General features: G+C 51.8%; 1 protein-coding gene and 1 non-coding gene across 2 annotated transcripts in view; both read right to left on the reverse strand.

Moving 5' to 3' along the window:
- The window catches only part of CSF1R (colony stimulating factor 1 receptor), a 30,552-nt gene extending 10,005 nt beyond the window's left edge, over positions 1-20,547 (reverse strand). The window contains exons 1-10 of the mRNA XM_063085141.1: positions 20,496-20,547; positions 16,194-16,451; positions 15,450-15,734; positions 13,584-13,720; positions 12,763-12,922; positions 8,709-8,895; positions 5,434-5,549; positions 5,129-5,249; positions 4,808-4,998; positions 3,010-3,125 (exon numbers count right to left, since the gene is read on the reverse strand). Coding sequence (XP_062941211.1) covers positions 3,010-3,125; positions 4,808-4,998; positions 5,129-5,249; positions 5,434-5,549; positions 8,709-8,895; positions 12,763-12,922; positions 13,584-13,720; positions 15,450-15,734; positions 16,194-16,451; positions 20,496-20,544 — 1,620 coding nt within the window. The 5' untranslated portion in view covers positions 20,545-20,547. The remainder of the gene's footprint in view (positions 1-3,009; positions 3,126-4,807; positions 4,999-5,128; positions 5,250-5,433; positions 5,550-8,708; positions 8,896-12,762; positions 12,923-13,583; positions 13,721-15,449; positions 15,735-16,193; positions 16,452-20,495) is intronic.
- On the reverse strand, positions 6,498-6,604 carry LOC134371299 (U6 spliceosomal RNA). The gene has a single exon (XR_010022740.1). It is a non-coding gene; the product is annotated as a U6 spliceosomal RNA (small nuclear RNA).
- Positions 20,548-20,942: the final 395 nt, after the last annotated feature.

The raw sequence follows: 20,942 nt of genomic DNA on the forward strand, positions 1-20,942 counted from the left end.
GGGACCCTCCTGTCCATCCTCAGAGCTCATGGCAGCCCCCAAATCCTGGTCTTTCAGCAGCCTCCCCAGCCTGCCCTCCCCCGCCTCCTCCTCACAGCCCGCTGACGCCTGCCTTTTTCTCTTCCCCTTTGGCCCCCTGTGGTCTCTCTGGGGGACAGAAAGGGGGTGACTCAGCCCTGAGGCAAAAACAACCCTCCCTACAGACAGGGCTGCCCCCTTCCTCAGGTCTGGGCAGTGAGGACAGGACAGGCAAAGTCCCCAGTAAAGGGGACTCGCTCACTCAGAATCTCATGGGGTAAGGCAGAGAGGACTGGATTCTGAGGCAGGAGAATGACCAGCTTGATCCTCGGAGTCTTGTCCCATGGTTGGACACCTCAACTTGGGGGAGATAAAGGGTGCGTGAATGGGTGTTGGGGAAGAGGGTAGCCTGAGGCTTCAAGTCATCTTCTCTTGGCTTTGGGTGGGATAAGGGGGCAGCTGAATTTCTTGGATGGGAAATGAGGAAGTGACTGAGAGTACATCTTCCAAAAATGGTTCCATGGAGAAAAGATAAGGTGTCTCTAAACCACAGCCATGGGGGCGCTGGTCAGCCCGAGGCAGAAAGGATTGCAGGAGAAACTGGGCCCTTCTCTGGAATCCCTTAGGGCTATCCTGGCTGAGGAGCAGCTCTGTGGGGCCCTGGGAGGCAGTTGTCAGTTCCATATAAGGAAGAACTTTGCAAAAGTCAGAGTTGCTCAGAGAAGGAACGTGTGGCCATGAGAGTGAGTAAGGCCCTGTCCCTGGAGGTGGGTGACAACCACTTCAGATATGTAGTCAAGGAGATGCCCAACCTCAGACACCCCTCCAATCCCAAGATGCAGGAGCTAACTTTAGTTCCCCAGTCCACTTCCCCCTGGGACGAGGGTGTGCAGTGTCCATCACTGAGCACTGCCTGCACCAGCACCCTGCTTCATCCTCCACATGCACTATGCCACAGAAGCCTCATGGCAACTTGGGGTGGCCACCACTGTTAACCCCATCTTATGGATGGGGAAAGAGAGGCTTAGAGACATCAACTTTCCCATCATCCAAAGCCAGAGACTGGCAGAGACAGGATTTGGACCCAGATTCACTGAACTCTCAGCCCCTGACTCTTACACTAAAATATCAATAGGCTCGTGGAATGTCAGAGGAGGAAGGGTTGCTAAAGGTCAGCCAGTCCCGTTGTACATGAGGGAAAACTGAGGCCCAAAGAGGATAGTGAGTAACCAAGGTCACATGGCAAAACAGTGTCAGAGCTAAGCCTAGGTTCCTGGGGTCTTGACTTGGGGCCTGTTTTCTTGGGGTCGGCACTTGGAGCTGCCTTCTCATGCTGGGTGCTGGCATGAGCAAAGAGATTCCCCAGCGCCCCTACCCCACCCCACATCCCACCCCCTTGCCAACTCCGAGTCCTCTTCTTACAAAACCCCTAAGGTGGGTGTGGGGAAGAAAAGGCAGCAAAGGGGGCACACGGTGGGTTATTCACCCCTTAATCACGTCACTCCCTACAGGATGGAGTCCAACCACCAGCCCTACCCTCCTCTGCCTCCTTTTCCAAGCACCAACATTTCGGGAACTCACCTTGTCTTCCCCTCATCTGCACTTTGCACACACTGCCCTCCCAGCACCGCCCCCCCCCCACGATACCCTTTCCCTGAGTCTCGTCCCCCCTGCTGCATGCCCCATCCTCCAAGGCCCGTCCCACCAATGCCAAGGCACCTCCTCCAAGCAATCTCCCTTCCTCCACATCTGAACTCCCACAGTCCTCTGGCCTGACCCTCTCAGCATCTGATCACAGTGGACATGGTCTTTTGTGCTGGGAGGCAGCTACGCCAGGTAGTGGGGGCCCTATGCTCAGGTGTGTGAGGCACCTGGGATCCAGTATCAATCTCACCCCTCAGCCTGTTGAGTGGGTCCTTTTTTAAAACAATTTTTCTTTTTCTTTTTTGGACAGGTTCTTTAACCTTGCTGAGCCTCAGTTTCCTCACGGGTAAAATGCCCACTATTACACTCCCTTCCTCCAGGTCGTTGTGAGAGTAAAATAAGATGATTTGATGTTTCACTTAATAACTAAAAACATCAGGCTGGCCAATTAGCTCGGTTGGTTGGAGCATAGCCTTATAACACCAAGGTCTTGGGTTCAGATCCCCGTACTAGCCAGTGCCAACAAAAATAAAAAATTTACAAAAATTTTAAAAAATAATAAAAATGAAAACATAGCTTTGGAGTTAGTCCCCTCAAGGTTAAAAAACAGACTGTGCCCTTGACCAGCTGTAGACCAGGGCACCTGTCTCCACCTCTCAGAACCTCAGCTCCCAGCTCTGTAAAATGGGGTTAGTAATACTCTCTGCATACCATGGTTGCTGAGGACATTCAATGAGATGACATAGGTAACACGCTTCATAAAAACTCCCCTAAAACCACTACCACTTAAGCAGTCAAAGTGACAGGCAGCACACTAAATGTGTGACGTGCAATAAATGGCAGCTCTGATTTATACTGATATTAGTGAAGAGGATGTTGATGATCACAGGTCTCTCTTCTCTAGACCACATGCTACCTGAGTGTGAGACACAGGCCTGGCCCCAGGGATGTCCTCTGTGTGTGCCTATCTCATCTGCTGCATGGTGGGTGCCTTGGAGCCCCCAGGCCAGGACAGGATGCTCTCCCAGAATCCCGTTCTTCTCCAGAGCACCTTTTGTGCAGTCATCGGCACCCTTGCTTTCATGGCTATTTGATTAGCAATCATCTCTTACGCTAGAGAGTAAACCCTACTAGAGCAGAGCTCCAGAGGCCACCCAGTACCTTGCTCATGTTGACAGACAGTAGGCACCCACTAAAGAGCTGTTAGCTGAATGACTGACAGATTGAATGAGTGAGTAGGAACCGAAGGGTGGACCATGCAGCCTGGTGACACCATCCCTGAATCTGCCTCACTCAGGCACCTTCTGCCCCGCTCAGGCTCCTAATCTGGCTCTGAATCTGACTCACCTGCTTGTACTTGTACAAAAGCAACAGGAGAAGCAGCAGCAGCAAGGCCATGACGGACATGCAAGCAACCACCACCGGTGTGAACAGGGACTCGTCAGGGAGCTGAGTGTAGCTTCCTTGAAGGGGCAGGACAGAGGAGTGAGCAGGCAGAGGAGGCCTCTGAGCCCCTCCCCCCACTTGGATCAGGCCAGCACACTGACTGGAACACAGTGGGAGCTCAATAAATGCTTGTTGACTGAATGAAGCATTGCCTCCCCCAGATACAGACAGGGAGGACAGCCTCTCTGTCACTACTCATGCCCAGCCCCTGTCCAGAATCACAGCCTCCTGTGGCTGAGGGTGGGACAACCCCTCAGGTCATGCCATCCCACCCCCTGCCAGTGCAAGATGCTCCTCTGTAGGAGTGCCCAGGCCTAGTGCCCAGCCGTTGTTTGTGTCCACACCCCCAGTGACAGGGGTCTTACTACCTCCACCTCTGGGACGCTCAGTCAGAAAGGCCTTCTAGAGGCTACACTGAGATCTGCCCATCCCCCTGTGTTTCCCCTGCAGTGTCCCCAGGTGCCCTTAGGAACCATGCAGCCCTTCAAAGGGTCTGAAACCCAGGCTCATGGCCCCTGGGTCTTCTCTTCCCCAGATTTATAACCCTAGTTCTGTCAATGTGTTTCGAAGGACATAATTTCCATCCCCTTGCCCAGATCTGGAGTTTAGGTTTGAAGTCAAATCTAACTCTGCCCCGGAGGAGGTGTGTGACCTCAAACTTGTGACTTCTCCCAAAGCCTCAGCTTTATCATCCCCTAAATGGGAAGGAAATAGTACTTATCTCCTGGAGTTGTGAGAGTTAATTAAGATAATGCCTATAATGAGCTTAGCACAATGCCTGGCACAGTGGAAGCATTCAATAAGATGTTGGCTTTATTATAACATACAACCACCAAGGCTGAGAGCAGCCACAGGCAGCTGTGTCTGGAGCTGGGCCCTGGTAGCAGTTGCTCCAAGACCAGCAGCTGGGGTACATGAGTGACCACCTCTGAACCAGGCTGAGGCCAGGGGCCCACTCTATCCTCTCTGGGCCCAGAGGGCCTCGCCAGGGTCTGGTGCACAGTGAGTGCTGAACCTGGTGGTTGAAGACCTGAGGGTGTTGTGGGCCTCAGAGAATCAGAGAACCCACATGGAGCCTTTGTGCAAAGCAGAGAAAGGCACCCCTCCCTCTGTAGATGCAGCCTGCACTAGTGCACAGGGCCAGTCCTCTTGCACAGTGGCCCTGAATAGATAGCACTGTGTCTCGAGGCAGGAGGGGAGTTGGGGAGAGATGGTGAAGGTTGTCACGGCTGGGGGTGGACTGTGTTTCCTTATTCATTGCCTGTCTCCCTCACCACACTCTAAGCTCCACGAAGGCATGGGTCCTCTGCACCAGGCAGGTGCCCAGTACACAGTGTGCATACCAAATACATACTTGTGAACTAATGCATGAGTTAAAGAGCAGAGATAAGAGCAGAGGGGCCAGATTAGGTGTGCTTGCTTCAGGCTGCTTTCTCTCTGGACCTCATATCTGCTTCCCCTCTGCTCTTCTTCCCCATCAGCTTCAGTCCCGCAGGGTTCTAGACTTCCCCACCTCACTGCCTCAGGACACCTGTTGGTCAGGAGATGCCTGGAGTCGAACCAGAGAGGTGGAAGACTATACTGCTGGGATCTGCTCCAAATACAACCTCTGGCCCTAGCTCCTGGGTCAGGGGGTAAGGGGGGGAATTTTCCAGGCCCCCTTCCTGTCCTGGCCTGGCGGGGAAGGGGTGAGGCTCACCTACAGAGGTGGGCTTGATGGAGTGGGAGCTGTTCCCCACGCTGTTGTGGGCCCTGCACTCGTAGGTGGTGTTCTGCTGTAAGGTCCCAATGGTCAGCAGGCTCTGGACCGTCACCTTGTGGAAGGGCTCCTGGCTCAGGACCTCGAGGTGAGAGTCCTCCCAGACCTGCAGCACTTGGGCCTCATCACATCTGGAAAGAGCAGAATGTGGCTCAGAGTTTTGGTGTCCCCAGCACCGGCATGCCCCTCGCACTCATGGGGTGCCCAGCCCCTGCCCCAGTCCCTCAGGCTGGGTGAGGGAGGTAAGCAGAGCCCACCTACCTATCAGTGTGGCCCCTGCACTGCAGCCATGTCACGTTGGGCCGGGGGTACCCAGTGGCATCACATAAGAGGGCAACAGAGCCATTGATGAGGGTCCACGTGACGCTTACCTCTGGAGGGTCTGAGGAGGAAAGGAGGAGCAGAGGAAGGAGGGATCGGCCCCAGAGGCCCTGAGTCCCCTCTCCTGACCACCCAGCACTGAGCCTGCTCTCCCGCAATCTCTCCTAGTATACCCCCACCCCCATCAAGCCCATGTCCCAGGGCAGCCCTGGGCACCCTGCCCCAACCCCTGCCCCGTCACTCACATCGAAGGGTGAGCTCAAAGGTCAGAGCACTCCAGCCTCTGGTGTTTCTGGCCAGGAAGGAGTAGTGGCCAGCCTCAGAGGGCTTCAGGCGAGGCAGGGAGAGGGTAGAGGTATACCTGCAGAAGAAGTGCAGATGGTCTTGGTGAGCTCCTGCCTGGGATGGCCCCTGCAAGGACAGCAGGCTCAGACAACAACCTTAATGGAATTAGTTTTATTTTTGGTCAACTGTCCAGGGCACAAAGGCCTTGGCTGTGCCAGGTTCCCAAGTGGGGTGCCACTGAGACAGGAGAAAACTGCCAACCCTATTTCCTTAATTGGTTTTCTTCTCTGAAAGTGTTTTTTTTCCTGAGGTTTAGTGGAGGTGATGTCTGTAAGGTACTGAGAGGCACATCACAGGCTCCCTACTTTCACCACTGTCACTGGACTAAGCTTTTACAAGAGCAGCAATCCCTGCTGTAAATCCCTAAAGCACCAACCCTGCCAAGAGGGACTGTGAGAAGGACAAGAGGCAGGATGTAGGGCCCCAGGTTCTAAGCTGTGTTGCTACAGAGACCGGGGGTCAAGTCCAGGTGTGGCCATTTCCTGGCTGTGTGACCTTAGAAGAGTACTTGACCTCTCTGATCCTCTTCTTCCTTTGCTGTAAGGGCGATACTGATGGTTATTAATTCACAGCCTTGGCCTGAGGATTAAAGAGATATGTATTTAGGGTGCTTGACCCAGAACCTGACAATGTAGGCACTCAATTTAATGGTGGCCTTTATTACAGAAAAGGCCTGGAAGCAAATGCTAACAACAAAAGTTATCCTTGGCTGTTTCCAGGTAATCTTTCATTATATTGTTTTCTTAATCTCTATTTTATAATTTGTCCATAATTAACATGTATTATTTAAGTAATGAATAAATGTTTAAGAAATAAATAATACCAAATTACTAGTTCTTGCTCGGAAAATGTCTGCAACCACTAGGAGACTAAAATCCATGGTATTCAAAAGGCAGTCTCATTCTGCCTGACCTCAGGCATACGGAACTCCTTTATACATGTGAGGTTTTTTTTTTTCTTTTTTTAAAATATGGAACATTTCATGAATTTGTGTGTCATCCTTGCACAGGGGCCATTCTAATTTTCTCTGTATTGTTCCAATTTTAGTGCATGTGCTGCTGAAGTGAGCATCACATGACAATTTTGAGATAACTAACATCTACCCGTTCAACTGAAAAGAATTTAACTTTTTGGTTGACTCACATGGGCCATTATAAATACATTCATCACACAAGCTAAAATTCAGTGGCTGTTTGGTACCCAGGCTTCTCTGCCCTGTGTTGAATGGCCCCAGACTGCTGTGTTTCAGGGGATCTCATGGTTCCTTCCTACAATGTCTCCGTTGCTTGTTGATCCCTGAAACCTATCCATGGACTCACTGTCAGGGGTCTACAGATTGAAGATTCAGAACTTCTGCTTGAGATGCGGAGAAGATAGAAACCCTGGTCAGAAAAGACCAAAAGGGAACTGAGAGGAGGAAGATGAAGACAAGAGAAGAACTTACTGCTCTGCCCACCAACAAGCAAGATTGCAAGTCAATGAGGTTGGGGCCTCAGGAACTAGAATGGGAACCCAGAGAGTTTGGGAGTTGGAAGATGTCTAAGGGATTAACTAACCCAGGGATGGCAAACAGGAACCAACTCTCATGAGCCAACAATGCTGGAAATAGTGCCTGGAGCCTGCGCTGAGGACTCTGAGGGTCTATCTAGGCTCTTCAGGGAAGATGGCAGGAAAGTGGATTACGGGCAACTAAGCAAGCTGCTGCCACTGTCTCGAGGCTCCACTGGGGTCCTGAGGCATGGAGTCGGGGGAAGCCAGACCCAGCTGCAACCAGGTAAAGAGCACACCAAAAACACCATTTCTGCATGGGTAGCCCACCATAGCCACCATAATAGCCATGGCGGCCACAAAAGCAGCTAGTTTCTGTAGCAGCAGTCACAGCCACCATGCAGATGGCACACCAGACTCTCAACTGCATTGACACAAGAAGAGGTATCAGCAGGGACCAGAAAAAAAGAGGTCCTCTTTCTCCACAAAGTACACTCCAGAGTAATAGAGGAAGCATCAGCTTTACAATAATAGGGGAGGACTTGATTACACCTGTCTCAGTACTGGACAGATCATCTAGGCAACAAACCCACAGAGGAACAGTTAATCTATCAGATAGAGAGGACAAATCTACAGTTCTTAGGGGGGAAGGGGAAGGGTGAAGAGGAGAGGGGGAGAGGGAAGGGGAGCATGAGTATGATTTGTAATAACGAATATGCTAATAAAAAATAAACTTGAAAAAAAAACTTCTAGCAAAGTGCCGAGCTCATAATAGATATCCATCAAAACAGCTTTTGAATGTATAGATAAATGAACAAATTTGGATTTATTTCCAAAAAATAAAAAAGTGGATTAGGGATGTCTGTTATGAGTGTGGGGGGGAAGCATGGCGTGCACACCACATATTTCCTGTCCTTGATCACACCACACTCTCTCACTCTAGTAGAACAGGGTAAGAAACAATTATTTTAATACCTGGTATCAGTATTCCTCTTAGGGAGGAAACTTTCTTGTTTAGAAACTACCTGGTTAGGCCACTTTGAATGGGAAAGTAGGACTCTGAGAACATAGTCCATAAGGAGACAGGAAAAAGAAATTTCTAAAATGTGTCTGTAGATTACACAGGATTCTGGGAATAGAGAGATGAGAGAAGAGAGAGCATGGAGTCAAATTGCAATGTATGAGATGAGTTTTGGGCTAATAAGGAGTTCTCAGGAGGGTTACCCACAGGCCTTTAAAGAACCTTGATGTAGCTGTGATTGTGCGATGTTAATTCCCTCTACTCCCATACCTGTGTATGTGGCAGACACCTTGTGCAGTCATCATTAGGAGTGTGTCTATGAGTGGAAATCATGGGGGTGGGGTTGTTTTCTACATTTGAATTGGCCATGAAAGAGGAGAATGAATGAGACTGAGAGTTCTTGAAGGACCATGAGAATGCACACCCCTAAGAAATGGTAGGGCACTACCATTCTTCAGGAGGGCACTAGATTTCCCAAAAACATGGGACAGAGGGGTAAGACAATTTGATCCAATCTCAAACACAGATGACTGACATTGGGGTTCCATGTAGTCAGGGAAAATGAGACCCAGAAAGGGGAAGAGTCATGCAGGAAGATAGAGACTTGACCCAAGTATCCTGATTACTGGCTGTGAGGCTATGCAGACCAGAGTTGACAGGTGGTACCTGTATGTTTCTTTGATGGTGACAAAATCAAGGATGGGCTGGTGGTCAGAGAAGGGTCCCAGGTAGGTCCAGTTAAAAGCTTGCAGGCCTGGGTAGGCCTCCACCTTGACTTTGAGGTTGAGCTTCTCACCCACGGTCACCTCCTGGAGGAGGTTCTGCTCAGAGGTCAAGTTCAAATAGGCACTCTCTGGAAAGCAGAACACATGGAGATTTGGCATTAGTGAGAAGATGTCCTGGTTTATTTGTTCGTTTGATCATCCACCTATTGACCCAGTCCCTGGCACCTCCTATATTCCAGGCACACAGTCCCCAGCCCCACCCCAACTTGCCCTCTGGCTCTCTCTTCTCACCATCCACCTCAGAAGTCCAGGGTTCAACCTCTATCCTCACAGACTCTCTGGGAGAACCAGGGCAAATTCCTGCCCCACTTTGTGCCTCTAGTTCCTAATTTGTATAATGAAGAAATTGAACACATCTGCAATTTTCTAACTTTTTGAAAAATTTTCAGTGGTAAAAAAAAAAAAGGTCTGGTTTTTTTTCACATGCCCTCATCTGTTTCTCTTCTTCTGGTAACAGTTCAGTCAATGTGGTTTCCACATGTAACACCATGCTAGTCAATAAGGATAATCTGTCCCCTCTGGATCAGTGATGGTTTAGATTAGGCACATAAGCCCATGAGTTCATATACTCAATTACATGATTTTTGTTGAAACTCTGAGAAAAGAGAAGTCCTCATTTCATTGGGGTTGCCAACCTTGGTGCTGCTAGGGGCCCCACAAGGGGAAATCCTTCCTCATGGCTAAGCCCCAAAGAAAAAAGTAGAGCTGAGAGTTGGGGAAAAATAGATTCTTGCTCACATCATTTGAACACCTGGACCAACTGTTCCTGAAGCTGATATCCGTGGGCTTTTTAACTATAAGGACAAAAAAATCTTACTTTGGTGAAGCCAGTTTGAGTTGGTTTCTGTTACTTAAACTTGAAAGAGTCCTGACTAGTTTCTTCTAGTAAGATCTTGCACGAATTAAAATTAAGCTGCTCTAGTTGAATGTCAGGCAAAGGAGCTGTGGCGAGAACCCCCACTCACTCAGCCTCTCCACACCTCTACGGGAGTCCCTGAGATGCCTTCTTAAAAAAACCCAGGGCTCTGCAAAAAGCCCTGCACTAGATGAAACTCTGAGGGCTCCTCTCCTTACTCAATTCTATGAAATCTAAAATTCATTCTTCCCCCCTGTCATGTGCCTGCTCAAAGGCCCCCGGTGGCTCCCCATTGCTTCCACGACTCTTGACATTCAAGGCTCTCAGTCAAAACAGGTCTCACTACACTCATCCAGCCATCTCCCCTCTTCCTATACAAACGCTCGATGCTCCACTTATCGGGGTCTCCTAATGTCCCTGAACACACCAGAGTCACTCCACCTTGGAGGTTTTGCTAAAGCCATTTCCTCCACCGGGAACCCCATCCTCTTCTTCTCCTCTATTCAGAGCCTCCTCATCCTTCGGGACTCACCCCCGTCAGGGAGTCTCCACTCACTACTCCAGGCCATAGCAAGCTTCCATTCCTCTTGACTCCTGTGGCCCTTCCAGACTGCATACTCATTAGGCACCACATCCACACTGCCTCATGCATCTGCTTCTCCTTTTGGGTGGCTCACTGTCTTTTATCTCCAACTGGTCTGTGCACTTTTAGGGGCAAAGATTTGGTCATCACTGCCGCCTTCCTCCTCCTCCTGCTCCTCCTTCTCCTCCTGCTCCTCCTTCTCCTCCTGCTCCTCCTTCTTCTCTCTTAGCCACTCATCCACTCATCCATCCATCCATCCAAACTCCAACCACTTCCCACTACCTCCACCATTACCGCTCTAGTCAAGCCACTAGAGGTGATGACCTCTAGCGTGGACCACTGCTGTAACTCCTAATTTGTCCCCCTGTATCTACCCTTGTCTCCATACAGAGAGTCCTCAACAAAGCACTGAAATCCCTGTTAAATCTTGTTCCATTCAAGTCTGATCATGTCACTCTTCTGCTCAAACCCTCCAATGACTCCCCATCTCTGTCAAGAGGAAAAGCCCAAGTCCTTACATTGGCCTGCAAGCCCTATCGCACTTCCCATTTGCCTCTCTGTCTTCATCTTGCACTGCTCTGCCTCTCGCTCTCTCCACCCCAGCAACGCTGGCCAACTCATTCTTTGAACGCAGCAAGGAACAGTTCTGCCTTAAGAGCATTGCTGTTCACCCTGCCTGCAGCTCTCTTCTCCATAATGTGTGTGTGGCTTCCACCTTCCCCAACTTCGAATCTTCGCTCAAATGTCACCTTCCCAGTGAGATCTTCCTTGATGACCACCCTATTTTAAACTGCAAATGCTATACAACTTATTTGCTTTTTTTATCATTTATTTTGTCTTCTCCCAGCTAGAACACAAGCTTCATGAGTGCAGGGGGTGTTGTATCGATTCATTTGTGGCTGTATCCTCAGCACCTAGAAGAGTCTCTGGCCAAAAATGTAAATGAACACAAACATTTATTGAGTGACTATTCTATGTGAGCACTAGAAACCAGACAGGATTAGAAGCCATGACTGGGGACAATTCTCTGTGCTTTTGCTCCTCTTCCCTTTACCTGCAAAGCTCCCAGCACAGACGGGTCTTGCAGCAGAGCTCATGTCCTACTGCAAGTCTAGTGTACTTCCTGCGCTCTGAGACCAGTGGATTCCATGCCTCCCCTCCGCTCCTCCTTCTTTCTCCTGTGACCTTTAACACATGAGGCATGGCCGGACAGAAATGACTCAGAGCCTGCCACCACCCAGAGGAACTCCCACTTTGCTTTGGGATTCCCAGTCCAGTGACTGTCACGCCCCCCACCCAATCACCCTGGCCACAGACTTGAGGGTCATCTTTAGCTCCTCTCTCTTCTTCATTCCTTCATCTCAGCAGCCAGCAATTCTTGCTGGTTATCCCTCCTAAATCGTTCTACATAACAGACTCTTGCACAAGCCCTACTGTGGTCCAGCACCCTCCACCGGCCATCTCCAGCCTGTTCTCCAGCCTCCAGTCTCCCATCTGATTTACACAGCGTCAAACTGAGCCTTCTCAGATAACATCTCCTAACGCACACGTAGGTAGTGTTTACTCTGTGCCAGACCCTGTTCTAAGTACTTCATGGATATATGAAGGCAGTTATTGTAAATATCCCTATTTTGAAGATAGGGAAACTGAGGCATGGAGAGGGTAAGCAACCTGTTAGTCATTGGCAGAGCCAGGTTGGAACGTTGCCAAGGAGTGTGTGCTTCTGACCACTACTTAATGCCCACTCTGTGCAATCTGATCCCATCACACTCTTCTTTCAAATCTTCAGTGACCATCCAATGGTATAAAATGCAAACTACTCACTCACTCTAAGGTTCCTTTACCATCTGGCTTCCAATCCTCCCCCCCGGGACCATTTTTCACGCCACTCACTCCACATCCCTGCCATTGTCAAGTTCTTTAGTGCCTCAAATACTCTGTGCTCTTTGCCTTCAGGCCTTGCATATGCTGTTCCCTCTGCCAGAGTGCTGTTCCCTTTCCTCTCCCATCCTTCTGCCCAACTAACCCACCTTCATTCTTCCTCTCCCAGCTTAGAGCACTCTTCCTCTGAGCCTGGATTGGGGGAGTCCTTGGTGCTACCACGACACCCCTAGCTTCCCCAGCATCACACTGGGTGACCACTGTCTGTTCATGTGTCCATGTGACATGAGGGCCCCAGGCATGAAGGAACAGGTGAATGAGTGAACACACAAAGTGCAGTAGGGAGCTACTGGACACCAATCCCCAAACAGGAAAAATGGTGCTAAAGCAAAATGCAGCAATGCATTGTAGGAGCTCCAAGGCGGGAGAGGGGGTCCTGGGAGAGGATCTGGGAAGGCTCCCAGAGACATGGCTCCCCAGCCGGGCCCAGGATAAACGGAGGAGGTATTCGTAACAGCGTCTCCTTCCTTGCCATCAGCTTCCTCCTTCTCAAACCCCTCCTGCGCGCCCTCCCCTGGGGTCCCTCCTACCACTCCCCACCACCCTGATGCTCACCTACCACCCGGAAGACCATGGAGGTGGAGTGGGCGCCCCGGGCATTGGTGGCCACACAGGAGTAGTTGCCGGCATCTTGGAAGCCTACATGATCGAGGTCGAGGGTCAGGACTTTTTGGTAGCGGTTATCACAGAAGTCGGATTGCTGAGGGATTGTGAGCTGCAGCCAGAAGGAACGAAGATGGTACACCAAGGTTGTTTAGGCATTAGAAAGATCTGGGTTCAGATCCTCAGCTTTTAAGGATTCCTATCAGCCTGCCCTTGGGTAAGGAACTGAGCTCTGAACCTCAGTTTCTTCATCTGTAAAATGGGACTAATACTGGCCCCCTGCCCTAAGGTTGTAGTGAAGAGTAAATGAGATATGCTTGCAAGACGTGCTTGCAGGCTTAGGGCTGTGCCTGGCACACTGTAGGCACAGTGGGAGGGGAGGGAATACTCCCTCCCTCTCTCCCCAAATCTTCCTGAAATAGTCCATATATCCCCGGGCTTTAAAGGTGGCCTAGGAACCCCTTGCTAAATCAGAAGTGAGCTCACATCTGGCTCTTATCTGCAGTCTGGGGCAAAGTTCATGGGTCAATGGAGGAGAGTACAGCCTCCCCCACCACCCCCATTAGATTCAGCAGCATGGGCCTGAGTCCTGGTTCTGCATCAGCTACTGACTGGCAGGAAGATCTTGGGTGAGTCCACTCCCCTCTCTGGGCCTGGGCTGTGTTGTTAGCCCAGGGAGCCAGTTCAGAGTGGGGCCAGGGACTCCACCTGTGGGACCAGGTGTGCTGGGGGGATGGGCAGACTTCACCTTGCTGTCCCCCCTTGGGACTGACCTTGGTGTCTCCACGTTGAAGGAAGACATTAAAGTTGACATCAACATTGCTGGCTGAGCACACAATCCGGGCAGATTCCCCTCGAATCCGTACCAGCTCTGCAGGCTCCAGTGTCAAGTCTGGGGGCCCTGGGAGGACTGAGGCCAGGGAAAGACCCCTGAGCACCTAGGCCAAAGGTGTCCTTCTGCCCCCTGCTGTGGGCCAGGCTACAGGCCAGTGTCCCCACCATTCTCCCATCCCAAATCCTGGGAGGCAAACTTGAGGTCTCAATATCCCCCACAGCAAGTCCTAGCTCCTAAACAGACCTCAGAAAGTCCACTTTCTCCATCACCACCACCCCTCCCAGTGCCACCACCATTCTCTGCTCTAGACTCCTGCAGCAGCCACCTCAAAGGCCCTGCCTCCCCCGGACCCCCTACAACCAAGACTCCTCACAGCAGCCCAAGCGACCTTTTAAAAATATAAATGGAATCATGCCACTGTCCTGTGTAAACATTTGGTGGTTTCCCATCACTCTCAGAATGAAAGCCAAAGTCTTCCCCACACCCCCGTCCTGCTGCTGACACCCTCACTCCTGCTGCCCTTGGTCATGGCACTGCCACCACACTGTCCTTCTTTCCCGCTGGCAGGCCATCACGCTCACCTTTCCCTCCTGGGATGCTTTCTCCCCCACGCTTTGAATGGGTGGCTGCTCTCATCTTTCAGATCTTTAGCTCAAAAATTCCTCCGAGAGGCCTTCCGTGACCAGCTTAGCTGAATTAGCCTCACCACCGCCCTCCCTCCCCCAGCTTCCTCCAGCTTGGTTTCTTGTCCATCACAATTTATATTTACTTTCTTCCTATTCTGTCTTTCCAGTAGAATGTCAAATCCATGAGGGCAATACCCCTGAAGCTAGCACAGTGCCTGACACATAGCAGGCATTGAATTAATATTTGTACCTGTTACTGTCATTGAAAGAGGATCTAATCTAGTTTCCCAAGGCCCAGAGACATTAAAGGACTCACTCAAGGTCACCAAGGGGGCCATGGCAGAATTAGGGCAGGACTCTCAGCTCTTAGCCAGCCTAGGGCCCTGCAGGATGAAGTGCCAGGAAAGAGTCCTGATGGCTTCCTCTGCCCACATAGCTGGGATCCTTGAACCTCCTGGGCCTCAGATCCCAGGGGTATCCCAGACACTCCACTCTGACCCTGGCCTCGTTATGGGGACTGACCCCTGTCTCAAGCCCAGGTCCTGAGTCTGGGGCCCTCCTTGCTTCCACCAGTCCTCCCAGAAGCCAGAATCCCATCCGCCATCCCAGTGGAGTGGGACTACCCCCATCCCCCCACCCACAGCGAGCGCTGTCCCAGGAGCCCACCACCACCTCCTGTCTCTTGGCTCACCACCCCTCCCTCACTGCCCAGGACCCAGGACCCAGGCTGGCACCAAGGGAGAAGTCCACGTCTGAGGGGTGGGGGAGCTTCAGCCCTCCTTGCATTCCAGAACATTCAGAGCCGTTCTCACCTCACCACTCTGTACTTGTGTTTCTTCTGCTGAAGCAGATCTTTGCACAGCCGCCTCCTGCTTTACATCATTGACATTTCAGCTCAAAGTCTCCCCTCAACCCCCCACTCTTTGTTCAGTTACCTTGTTTGATGTTTTTTGTGCATATCTAATGATCTGAGATCATCTTGCCCATTGAGTCACTCACTTGCATGTGGCCTGTCTCCCTGCCCCCAGCACACCTAGCCCATCTTACCCCATAGATGATTGTGGAATGAATGGAAGAAAGAAGTGAAAGGAGGGGGACATCCTGTTACCTCCCATCAGTCCAGATCCCCAGCCACCACCTGCATGACTGCCAGCTCTCCATCCCTGCCTTCCACATACCTTTTTGCACTTTGAGCCGGATGCTGATGGATGTCACCATCCTGCCACCCACCAGGGCGCTGCATTGGTAGTCCCCGCTCTCAATGAACTGGGCCTTGTGTATGGTGAAGCCACGCAAGGGCGAGAAGGAGTAGTTGGTTTGGCGCCTGACAGGCCGTCTGCGCTCGCGCACCAGCGAGACACCCGCCTCCAGTGCTGGGTCGGTGAGCAGGCAGGGCAGCAGTGCATCCTGACCCTCGAATACCGTCACCTCCTTTGCTAGCACATTCCAGGGCCGGACAGGGTCTGGGGTGGAGGGGGACGCAGCGTTACAACAGACCTCCCTTTGCTGGGCCAAGAGGTACCCAGACTTTGGTGACAGGGAAGCTTAGAGAGGCTGAACACTTGCCCGGGATCACACCATACCAGGGCCGTTCAGCTGATGCTCCAGGAAGGGGGCTCTGAGTCAATACACCTGGGCTCCAGTCCAGTCCCACTACTTGATGCTGTGTGACCTTGGGTAAATGGCTCAACCCCTCTGAGCCTCAGAAAATGGGCATAATCATAGAACCTACCTCATAGGGTTATTGTGAGGACTACACTAAATTAGAAGCGCTGCCACAGGTACTTGTTCATGGTCAGCACTCAATAAATGTGGAAATGGTTTACGGTGATTGTTAATATTAGGTCCACCTCTCTCTCTCCTGTCCATTATAGTGGGGCCTGCTGGGCCAGGCCTCTAGGAAGGGGGCTCAGAATCCTCACCTTTGACATAGAGGTGGATGGTGGCACTTGCCCCCTTGGGGTCTCCAGGCTCAGTGCAGCGATAAGTTCCCGTGTTTTGGAAGGTGGCGTTGTTCATGGTCAGGATGCTGCTGGTGGCATCAGAGTCCAGGGTCCAGTTGGGGGAGGTGGGACCATCCCATTCCATACTGCCATTGCCCACACATCTCAGGGTCACCGTTGCACCCGGCTCCACAACCAGCTCAGGGCTGCTGGGCTCTAACACCGGGACCCCTTGACCTAGTGGGGTGTTGGGGGGATGGCAGACAGAAATGAGGCCTGGGGTGTGCCCCCCAGGCCGTCCCCTGATTCTGAGATGGGTGATACCCTGGCAGGGCTGGTGCTTGCTTAAGGTCACCTTGAACAAGCTCCTACCCCTGTGATCATTTGCTCAGCTCCCAAACCCAAACCTGTTCAGGCATGAATTGATATCTCTGATGTCCAGGACACCCCTCCTCAGAGAAAGGGAGCTAGGAGCTTTCTTGGCCTCCCACCCAGGCCTCCGTCCCACTGAGGTCCCTCCAGCCTCCTGCCTCAGTCTTCCTGGCTGTGATTGTGTCATTCCTCTCCCCGGAAGTGGACTCCTTCAACCCTGTGTACAAAGTGGGCTGTATCCCTACCACCAAGTCCAGGGCCTGGTTCAAAGCAGAGCTCAAACAAGCAAATGAAGAAACAAATGAACAGAATGTTCATGGCCAAGTCCTCTTACTTAACTCATACCGGGAAGAAGAAAAGGGATGTGGGATCTTAGCCCAGCAGAATGAGAGACATTCCAAGTCTCCTGTTGGGCACATTCCCACCACTGAACACCTGGTCTGCAGTACAGTGGGATGTCTCAGAGGCTCTGTGCCTCAGTCTCCCCACCTGTAAAACGGGGACAATAATTGTACCCATCATCAGCATGTTAGGTGGTTTAAATGCATGGAAAGACTTTGACACATTATCTGTCACCACCAAATAAATATTCAATAAAGGCTAGCCATTATGTCTATTATCTGGTCTACCCGCAGCTGCCCACCCTACACCCCAGCATGCTGTGTTTACTGGGGAGCCAATCTCTTTTAAGGAAAATTTTCTTGAAGGAGAAAAGAGAACTTGAAACCCCTATCAGGCCTTCCAGGAAGTAGGCCCGTTGCCTCTGCAGTGTCAGCATTTTTCCACAGCCTAAAATAGGGGAGAAGGAGGGAAGTGAGAACTGATTCAAGGCTTGGAGGGGCTGCCAGGCGCCCACCGGACTGCATGGGCGGAAACACATTGCGGGCGTGCAGCTCAGCCCCCAGTTTCAGCTTAGCCTTTGGACCTTCTACCAGGCATGTTCTCAGTTCTGCTTCTCGGCCCTCCTGGCCACTGCCCACCTCCAGGTGGCGAGAGACCCCAAGAGAGGGAGTACCATCTGCTGGGCTGAGCAGCCTGGCTCTGCCCCTGACCACTGGCCGACCCTGGCGAGCCCAACCCCTCCGTTCTATCCTTCTCTATGCCTGGTGACGTGGGCACAGCCCCTGGCCAGCCCCGAGGGCTTTGGGTGAATTTAGGGCTTCCCTTCTGTTCTCTACAAACGCCCCGTAAATGTGTATTCCCCCTACTCCCACCCACACCATTGAGCCCAGAATTGGAAAGGTTTTTTCTCTCAAATGATTTCAGGATGTTTTAATTTTTGTTTTGATTTTGTACCCACAAGGAATGTCTAGGGCTGGTGGGTTAGCTCAGTTGGTTAGAACGTGATGCTGGTAACACCAAGGTCCAGGATTCGATCCCTGTACTGGCCAGACACCAAAAACAAGAAAAGGTTTAGCCTCTTTCCCTGAGCTTCTCATCAGCAGAAAGGATTGCGTGAACTGTGAATAATGCCAAGCCTGACCCCTGGGGTTGTAGCCTTCCTATGTAGCATGACCACCAGGAAGAAGGACAAGTGTCATTTCTAGCAAGCTTTTGGCAAATCTCAACAGAGCTGCTGCTGCTCTATCACTGCTGCAGCCATGCAGAGACCCTAGGCTGGGTTTTTATTGCAAGAAACAGCTTGAGGTATGGGCTTACACCAACTGGGGTTTGGAACTTGATGCTCCCCTTACCAGCTGGATGGGTTGCTTCACCTCTCTGAGCCTCAGGCTATGCTTCTGCTCGTGGGAATAATCCCAGTTCCAGCCCGGAGAGAGAGGTCTGCTGATTCCATGAGATGACCTGCAGCCACACGCTCTGTCACTGCTCCTGCCCTGGGCTACTGCTTCAATTGCTACACTCCTAGTGTCCTTTCTGGGTCTGATACTCTGATATCTATAAAGATTTTAACCTTGAAAAGTCATGGGCTGTGACTGTAACATCCCCCAGTCTTGCATTCTGTTATTCTGCGCTGTGTTCCTTTTTTGCACCTGCCTCGTCCCACAGGAGGCTTCTGCTTTCCCCTCCCCCAGCCAGTCCCTCTAGCCCCTGCTGTGGCCTTCTGGAAATGTGGTCAGGGAGAGGCATCTGTCCCATTTTGTCTTATCCTGTTGTCCCAGATATTCATGCAGGACAAGGCTGACACTCTCAACTTCCGTTGCCAACTTCCCCCTGCTGGCTTGGCTAGTTTGGGGGTGGGGGGGAAGCCTGCTCAGCCGATCCTCCCCAGGGTGGGGAGTATGGGCTGAATGACTGACCAAGGTCCCCTCTGCACATGTCCATTCTTCACCTTTCTCATCTAGCTCCCAAATTCTCCCCAGACCCTAAACCTTCCCACCCCCTCCCACTTGCCTGACAGACCTCCATCATCTGCTGCTAGGATGTGCCCCTATCCCCGGTCCTCTCCCCCAGCACACATTCTGGGATACAGCTCCTCCTCAGCCCAGGATCTCAATGCAGTGATGGGGAGAAGTGAGCCTCCCCCTGTTTCTGGGTGCCCTGACATCATTCCGAGCCCCTCAAGGAGCCCCCCATTCACTCACCCCTGGTCCGTTGGGCTGAAAACTTAGGTTTCCAGCTCCCTGTCCCCATCTCTTCCTTTCCCTGGGGCTGGACACTGGACAATCCCATCCCCCCCCCATGCACGCACGCACGCACGCACCTGCACCTGTGCGCACACACACAAACACACACACACACACACACACACACACACACAGTGTCTCACAAGCAGGTTCCAGGCATGAGGATGGGACAAGTCAGTAAGATCAAACCCACGGAACTTTCTGGGGTGAAGGGAGCAGTCTCTTTTCCTAACAGGGATGGTGGGCACACAGGCGTGTGCATTTGTCAAGTCTCACTGAACTGTTTAGGAATCTGTGCTTCCTACTGTGTGTAAATTATGCATCAGTAAAGAACACTCATGCCCAGTGGGATCGACTGGGCCAAAAAAAGGCCTTTAGCAGGTCATCTCCTCACCAGGGATCAGATGTGCCAACTCCCCAGGTCCTCCTGTGGGAGGCCAGAGTGAGGCTGTCCTCACCAATCCCCATCCTCCGCCAAGGCCCCTCCAAATCATCAGGCAAGAAAATATAAACCATGTTGGGCCATCAAGCCAAGCACACCAGCCCTTCACCTCTAATCAGACATCCTCCTAGATGGAGATTTGGCAGCAACTGCTACGGCCTGGGGACCTCCTGACATCCGGCAGCCTGTGTCTATGAGGGCTCTGGCTGTACCTCTAGCCCTGTACCTCTCTTTCCCCAAACTCCCCTCTCTTGAGCCCTGGTCCAGGGAGGTTCAACTTCTTGTCTCTCCCTCCCTTCTTGACCTCCTACCCAAGCCTCCCAAGGAAGGACTACTGCCCCTTCAAGCCTCTCTCAGTCAGGTCCTGCCTAGAATTATCGAATCACATCAGGGGCTGTCCACGGCCTCCCCACTCAGTGCAGGTCTGGATCAGCAGCATGGGTATCTCCTAGGGGCTTCTTAGAAATGCAGAATCACAGATTGCACCTGAGACCTACTGAGTCAGAATCTGTACTGTAACAAGATCTGCAGGTAATTTGTATGCACATTAAAGTTTGAAAAGCATTGATCTAGTCTAGTCCATCACTGCCCCCAGCACCTGTCATTGAATAGATGTGAGCGCTGATGCCCTAAGAGTATCAGGGACTTGTTCAGGACATACAGTGAGTCAATGGCTGAGCTGGAACAGATCCACAGCCCTGGCCAGCTAGTTCCACCCCATGCACACCCTCCTTTTCCTCCATTACCTCTCTCTAAAGCAGATACCCACAAACCTGCAGTCCAGTGCTGGGGAGACGGTAGCACAGAGTAGGGACTCTCAAAGTCCTTTCACAGGGGCCCTCTTCATCACACTCTCACCAGAGCCCCCAGTTCTGCTCTTACCAAGCCAAGCTGTGGCCACCAGCAGGACCAGCAGAGCCCCTGGGCCCATGGCCTCAGTGGGGAAGCGGCAGGCTGATGCAGGGCTGGAGGGTGGGTAGGGACGGAGCAACCAGCTGCAAGCTCCTCAGGGATCAGGACCGCGGGGCACACGTTCCTCTCCACAGCACTGGCTGTCTGTCTTGTTTTCCTCTTCCTCCTCCTCCTCTTCCTTGGGCTGATCCTCTTCTTCCCCTTTTAGCTAGGCAAGGCAACCACAGAGTTTGGAAATCTTGGGTCTTTAGAAGAAAACAAAGCCATGACCCCCCAAGGGGAGGGGTTGGAGTCTGGGGCAGGGCCAGCCTGAGCCTGGGGGAAGCTGGCTAATATGGGGTCCTTCTGAAGCCACTACCAAGGGGCCTTGGGGGAAGAGACATGCCCAAGAGTAGGCAGCCAGTCAGTAGCACAAAT

Source organism: Cynocephalus volans, chromosome 2 (genome assembly GCF_027409185.1).
Source record: "Cynocephalus volans isolate mCynVol1 chromosome 2, mCynVol1.pri, whole genome shotgun sequence".
Classification (NCBI taxonomy): Eukaryota; Metazoa; Chordata; class Mammalia; order Dermoptera; family Cynocephalidae; genus Cynocephalus; species Cynocephalus volans.